Source organism: Octopus bimaculoides, chromosome 2 (assembly GCF_001194135.2).
Source record: "Octopus bimaculoides isolate UCB-OBI-ISO-001 chromosome 2, ASM119413v2, whole genome shotgun sequence".
Taxonomy (NCBI): Eukaryota; Metazoa; Mollusca; class Cephalopoda; order Octopoda; family Octopodidae; genus Octopus; species Octopus bimaculoides.
Window position 1 is genome coordinate 47,165,303 of NC_068982.1, and position 8,036 is coordinate 47,173,338.

At 39.8% G+C, this 8,036-nt stretch overlaps 1 protein-coding gene across 1 annotated transcript in view; it reads left to right on the forward strand.

Moving 5' to 3' along the window:
- Positions 1 to 6,052: 6,052 nt before the first annotated feature.
- Positions 6,053 to 8,036, forward strand: part of LOC106877275 (lysophospholipid acyltransferase 7) — a 110,406-nt gene continuing 108,422 nt past the window's right edge. Inside the window, exon 1 of the mRNA XM_014926141.2 lies at positions 6,053 to 6,434. Coding sequence (XP_014781627.1) covers positions 6,217 to 6,434 — 218 coding nt within the window. The 5' untranslated portion in view covers positions 6,053 to 6,216. The remainder of the gene's footprint in view (positions 6,435 to 8,036) is intronic.

Here is an 8,036-nt window from a genome sequence, read left to right on the forward strand (position 1 = left end):
ACCATCTTGAGCGTGACCGTTGCCAGTACCGCCTGACTGGCCTTAGTAGGGCTTTCGAGCGAGATCGTTGCCAGTGCCCCTGGACTGGCTCTTGTGCGGGTGGCACATAAAAGACACCATTTCGAGCGAGGCCGTTTTCGTGCGGGTGACACGTAAAAGCACCCACTACACTCTCTGAGTGGTTGGCGTTAGGAAGGGCATCCAGCTGTAGAAACTCTGCCAAATTAGATTGGAGCCTGGTGTTGCCATCCGGTTTCACCAGTCCTCAGCCAAATCGTCCAACCCATGCTAGCAAGGAAAGCGGACGTTAAACGATGATGATGATGATGATGATTCTTCCATGGGGAAATATTACCATCCTTGATAACAGGTGAGGGTTTGCAACAGTAAAGACATCTGACTGTAGAAAAACTACTTCAATAAAGAAAAAAAAAATTTCCAATTGACCCATGCAAGCATAGAAACTGGATGTTAATTGATGATGATGATGATGATAACATTAAACAAATCTGTCACACAACCATGAACACCCCACTCCAAATCGTAATACACATTCAAACCACTATGCGCAATCACCACATTACTTACAAACCTAACATTACAAATATACAATGAATGCAGCAACAAAAATTCCAGTATGCCAAAGGTGATGTTTCTATGTGGTTGCTGAACCTATAAGAAATATCAGTCAGAACTCCATTAAATCACATCTTGCTATCTTAGAAAAGGATATGTTGAATGTGGTTTGAGGTTTCTTGCATGTAAGGAACAGATGAGATGGTCACAGGTAAATAACTTTTATCATAAGTCCTGCTGGATCAGAATTGACCTGGAGTTAATCCTTTCTTTTCTTTTAATGTCCGTTCTTCATGCTAGCATGGGTTGGACGGTTTACAAGGAGTTGGACAGCTGAAGGGTTGCCTGGGCTACATTCGTCTGTTTTGGCATGGTTTCTATGGCTGGATGCTCTTCTTAACACCAACCAGAGTGAACTGGGTGCTTTCATGTGGTACCGGCATGTGCGCTTTTGTATGGCACCAGTGAACCCACAAGACTAGGATCTCTTGGCTGAGAGAGGGATGTAGAGGACATACCTGTATGCATGGACAGCCACAATTTTACTTAGCTTGGCGTGTCTTCTCAAGCACAGCAAATCACTGTAAGTGTCAGTCTCTTGTCATCTCTTCTGTGAAGCCTAACATCGAAAGATCCTTTCTCACCACTTCATCCTATGTCTTCCTGGGTCTGCCCTTTCTACACATTCTCTCCACAATTAAATAATGACAAAATCTTCGCATATGCATTATTCTGAATGCCATTTATATCAGCAAAGCTATCAGTTCCAATTCCTGTTGTCTGCTCATACATAGATACTTACCACCACCAAGAGAAATGACAAAATATCTGCAGGAAAACTACTTGTCATACTGCCAAGCCTATGCAGTGTTACAACAACATAGGGAGAGGCTGCACCCTCCCTAATGGAGTACCATGAGGATCTATCGTTTTATGCACTCCTTTCAGCCATAGACTCTCCACACCATCTCAAAGGACGTACAAACAGTTTTATATGTAGATAACAAACTCACAACCTTCTATCATTCTTCACACAGAACTCTCCAACCATACTTAAATTACCAAGAAATCTGGCTCCACATCAAATAGTGCCCTATGAAGTATATTATCTTTCTTCTTAACAATAACATTAGAGACCAAATAAAACTAACACTCAAAATCAAAAATATCAACATACCATAAACACAGAAGACAAAAATACTAGGAGTGATATACATCTCTTCCACAGAAGCCATAGCAAATCATCATCATCATCATCATTGTCATCACCGTCATCATCATTTAATGTCTGTTTTTCATGCTGGCATGGGTTGGATGGTTTGACAGGAACTGACCAGATGAACAGCTGCCCAGGCTCCACATCTGTTTTGGTGTGGTTTCTATGGCTGGATGCCCTTCCTAATGCCAACCACTTTACAGAGAGTACTGGGTGCCTTTACACAGCACTGGCACGGGTGCTTTTATGTGGCATCAGCACCCACAATAACAGCTGAAGAGGGATGTAGGGAACATGCCTGTATGCAAGAATAACCACAATTTTACTTAACATGTCTTCTCAAGCACAAACAAGTACCAAATTTGGCAAACGGAAACAACAATGATACACAAGGTGTTTGGGCTAGAAATAAAAGTATTTCAAATAATTAAAAAAGATCAACTAGATTATGGTTGAGTTAACTTAAAGTAGCCACCCTCAGCTTCCACCAAGACAAATCCAGAACTTAGCACATGATTTCTTTACTGTGTCCTTAGAAAGATCTTCCGTCACTTCCTTTGTCTTGGCCACCAGCTTGACCTTGGTGTTGCTGGCAGAGTGTCTGTTGTCTTTCTCAATTGTTCCTCACATATTCATGGGATTACAACTGGAGGAATTAGGAGGCTAGAAATTGTAGAAATTCTCCAACAACCACTTTTGACACTATCTGGAGGTATGACAAGGAGCCGAAACCTGCTGCCACATATATGACTTTCTAATAGCAACTATCTCAAGCCTGAGTTTTACCACAGTCGCCAGCAGCTTCACATAGCCATCTGAATTGAGCCTAAGGCCTTGTTCTAAAAGATGCAGGGTGACATGATGCCACCTTCACTGGAGACACACCCAAAGACTATCACAGTTTTGAAGAACTTCGTTTCCATGACATGTGGGACATCACATGGATTGTAGGCAAGCCATCTGTTTTGGGTTTTGTGCAACTGGTCCTGGCAGAAGTTCTTTACATCTGAGAAGAACCAGATTATCTCCAGCTCAACAGGAGATTGTTCAAGAGCTTCTTTTCCCTCATCAAGAGATTCTCCTTGGCCTTGGCTGTTAGAATTTGTTGCTTGCACCTTTTGAATGAATGGTAGGGAAGGTCTTCATTCAGGGCCAGCTACATGGTAACAACTCCAACACCCATCTCTCTCACCAAAGCCTGAATTCCCTGGCTTAGATCTTCCATCACCTTGTCCTGCAGCTGTTGGATGAATTCTGGCATGCAGACACAGTAAGAATGCCTGATGTATTCCTTCTTGCTGACCACAGATTTGTAGTCTCTAAGATAGCCAAGGACATGTGTAGGTTTGAAAGAAATGAAGCCAGTATGCTTCACTGGATGTGTAATGTCAGTGTGCATGTTTGACAGAGTGTAAGCATCTTGAGAGAAAAGTTAGGCATAAGAGGCATCAGATGTGGTGTGCAAGAGGGACAAATGTGCTGGTGTGGTCATGTGATGCATATGGACAAGGAGAGCTGTGTAAAGAAGTGCTGCTCTCTAACTATGGAGGGAACCTGTGATAGAGTTAGACCCAGGAAGACATGAGACGAAGTGATGAAGCATGATCTTCGAACTTTGAGCCTCACAGAGGCAATAACTAGTGACCGAGACTTTGGCGATATGCTGTGCTTGAGAAGACCCAACAAGCCAAGCGAAATTGTAGTCATGGCTGCTGCTGGTGTCATGTAACTGGCATCCGTGCTAGTGGCATGTGAAGAGCACCTTTCGAGTGCTGGGCCTCACGGAGGCAAAGTAGCTGAGTTCCTTTCAAGCGTTGGGCCTCACAGAAGTGAAGTGGTTGAGTTCCTTTTGAGTGTTGGGCTTCATGGAGGCAATGACTGAGACCTCTGGCATTATGTTGTGCTTGAGAAGAAAACCCATCAAGCCAAGCAAAATTGCAGTTGTGGTAGATACTGCTGTCATGCAAATGGCACCTGCGCCAGTGGCATGTAAAAGCACCCAACATTACACACTCAGAGTAGTTGGTATTAGGAAGGGCATCCAGCTGTAGAAAACCATGCCGAATCAAACTGGAGTCTGGTGCAGTCATCCAGCTTACCAGCCCTGGTCAAACCGTCCAACCCATGCCAGCATGGACAACAGACATTAAATGATGATGATGATTGCAGTTGTCCAAGTCACATCGTTTAGTCTTTTCAGAGTTCACCAAGCATTGATCAGCAGTCATGATGTCAGCATTTTGATACCCAGGGTAAATCATCATGATACAGGTTATTCTCTTCCAATATTCAGATGGCTTCCAGTCCTCTATATCAGCAACCTTAGTCTTTATGCTCTCTAGCACAGCTGACTGGTCACCAATACATCAAGCTATTCCTGAAAACAAGAGACGTAAATAGCCATCAAATTTAGCCCAATCACCCTGTACACAAAATCCATGGACTATACTTGCCCTACTCCAGTATCTCAACAAAAACCACATTAAACTACCAAGACAATAAAACTGTGCACAATGCATCATAACATGTTGTACACAGACACCCATAGGTGACCAACACATGAAAACAAAAACTGGTACTTGCATGGTTGGTCAAGCCGGACACCCTGGTAATATACAGTAAAACAATAACATCAAGTATCAGCAAACTCACTGGATGAGGAAGGCTGTTTTTATTGATGTGTGAGGCAATTCACTGCTACATACACACACAACTATATCATCCCTTTATCATCTAGAATTGTGTTTTTTTAACTTATCACTATTAAAAAACACAAATCTTTAATACAGAATAGTGATTTTTTTTTTTTTAGTGATGGATTTCCAGGTAAATACCAAAGTTGATACCCTCTCTGTTTGGCTCTACCACCAGGTTATGTAATGTACAGTCTGGTGCTACAATCCCTAGTCCCTTTGTCAATATATAAAAAAATAATCATTTTCACGCATACACATTTAGAACATCCCAGTGTACCACCACTACTACTACTAATAACAATAATAATCCATTCTATTGAAGGCACAAGGCCTGAAATTTGGGAAGAAGGGACTAGTCGATTGCATCGACCCCAGTGTTTCACTGGTACTTTATCGACTCCGAAAGGATGAAAGGCAAAATCGACTACTACTAATAATAATAATAATAATAATAATAATCGCCCGTCGAAGTCGATGATTAGGACATCGCATGGGAGAAGATAGATTACAGTACATCAGGGTGTGGCCGATCAGGCTGATGCATGGTCGGAAGGTGCTGCCACCGGTCGGGCATTGGTGGTCTGCTGGGAAGGAACTCAAGGAGTTGGCTCTAGACTTGCACTTCTCACGTTTTCTTTATGATCCTAGGATTCTAAATACAGTGTCTCATCCAGGACAAGCATGAGGAACACAGAAATTGCATCCTCACTGGTCAGTGACCAACAGTTAAGTGCAAAAGAACAGCTACTGATTCTGTATAAACGAATCCACCTAGAGATCCTCAGCTGTCAATACCACTAGAATCTACATGTGGAAATAGACAGGACAATAGAGGATGCAATATGATCATACGGTCCCACACTGCTCCATAAAATTAATCAATACATGCGTACGTAGGACTGATCAGTCAAGGAAGACCTGGAACATACACAAGAATGACGGAGCTTCTGCGTGGTCGTTAGACCTGCTAGAAATAGCAGTCAAATCTTCCTTAAATTACACTGTACTAACCTGGGACTGAGGATCATACGGAATCACGTAGTCCTAGGTACACTGTTGTCAATAAACCGACGTGATTACCACGACAGGTATATCTTTGATCATCGATCTGCTTGTTCAGGAGAAAACTGGGATGTATCCCTACACCGTGGCTCAACAAAGAGCAAGTATCCATCAAATCACACCCAACAGTCATATACAAGGGTATGATACATCAGATAATATAGTTTTACATACCCATAAAAAGATGAGATGGCCATTTCTGGAATATATTTAATCATAGGTCTGCTCGAACTGAGTTGACCTAGAGTTAAATAACAACAACTAGTAAGGCATGTTTGTGTTTATATTCGTTTAGTCAATTATTAATAATATAATAAATGTACTTCGGATAAAATTATCGTTTTCAGATTTAAGCTAGGTAGAATTAAATATATATTTATATTATATAATTATATTTATAATAAGCTTAATCTAAACATCAACATAAACTATCACAACGTGGTTTACCTTACCGCTTACCGGAAGTTAAGCGAGATATGAGAGAGCGCCACCTAACGGAACAGTGTGTAACAAAGAGCAAAGCAGTAGGACGACACAAGTTAGTATATTGACTAGCAAGGGTATGCATGGGGGGACCGTGATTTTTTCGGAGGATAGCTTGCAAGGAATAACAGAAAAAAACAACAATTCCTAATGCTTTGAAGCGTCTGTAGTAACGGCCTGGAAATGAGTATGCCCTTAGATGATATCGTCTACGTAACGTTACTGTTACTATCCATACCATTTGGACATGTGGTGAAGGTAACGCGAAGTGCAGTGGGCAAAAGGGCCCTTACTGGTGTGGTGGGGGCTATTATGGCTCTGTTGATTTGTCGTCTGCATATAATACATTCTCTCATTACCACCACTGTCAACTGCCTCATCGTCAAATTGCTTCCTGGAAAGTGAGTTATGTTTGTTTGTTTGTTCTTTTTTTGTTGTTTCTATTATATAATTATCTACGTTGACTTTTATTTATATTTATCACGTTTTCTCTTTTTTCCTTTGATTTTTACCGGAATTTCAGAAAGTATCTGCACCTACCGAACACGAGGAACTCGGTTTAATATATGACGTTTGTATGCACGTTCAATAGCGGGCGATGCAAAAGAAAATAAAAAAATTATTAAATTATAGATGTTTGTCATATTAATTATTGTAATTAAACAGTTTCGAGTGTATATATGTATATATATATATGTATGTATTCGTAACATGGTTTGATATTTAGATTTCACAAGGCATGTTTAAAAACTGCAAGGTACTTTGGCGGCATAGTTGTAGCTCTTATTTAGTTATATATAATTTCCTAGTCACACGAACGTGTTAGTTAAGAACACATCTCTTTATAATGATTGTTAAAAGTTGTTGCTGCATATCTTTTCAGGCATATTATTTTCCTCTCATTCTGATGATGACGTTCGTTTTATTTTTTTCTTACCTGGAATGTGAGACCAGGAACAAGAGCACAGTCATGTATCTAATATTTGTTGTTATCGACACCACACCTATTGAGGAACTCAAAATACTTCATTTTCTGCTAGTTTCTTAAATGAAAGTTCTAACACTAACACACACACACACATACATATACATACATACATATATATATATATATATACCAACTTACTTTTAAAACCTGTCTTATAGGTCAGATCCAAACGCCCCGATTAAATATACAAAATTCAATTGAAATAATGTACACTCCTCTAGATATATAAATATTTGTTAACATTAACAGACAGTACCGACCTGTCTACGGGTTGTGTGCATGTGTCCGTGTGTACGCCTTTTACATTAATAAGATTTTTATTTCTAAAAACACACGAAATAACGGGTTTAATGTTTCTTTTTTAATTCTATTGTTTAAATATAATTATTTATTTGTGGATACCTCGTATCCACAAATCGATCGTTTATACTGATTTCTAAATGCGATTAATCATGTGTTTAGAGGAAATCGGAGATATCGAGTAGGTGAGAAGACGCCTTCGCCAGTTGCATGCGTTTTTAAATCACTGTCTCGAAAAGTGATCGGAATTTCTTGTCTCCTCTTTTTTTTTTCTTCTTTCTTTCACTTTCGTCTCCTGTTTTAATTGATTCCTTTCTTCTTTCTTTCCTTCTTTTACCTTTTCGTTTATTTATTCATTTTCCATCATATTTTCATTGATGACTTTATCTATACATGCTGCTAACTTTTAAAATTGCTTTTGTAAATTGTCTTAGTGACTGTTCATTTCGATATGTTTGGTGTCTTCGATAACCCTTTTGTCTTTCCACTGTAATTCTTACTTTTTTTTTTTTTTTAATTCTTGCCAATAACGAATAATCAAACTTTTGTACTTCTTTTTCGCTTTAGATATAGATTTCCTTGTTCCCATTGTCTGTGATTATTTGTATTTATTTATTTCCATTTTGTCTTGAATGGTTTCCCCCCACCCATCCACCTTAGCTTTCTATAACAATAACAGCAACCTCCCAAATCGATTCGATTAGACATGCAACAC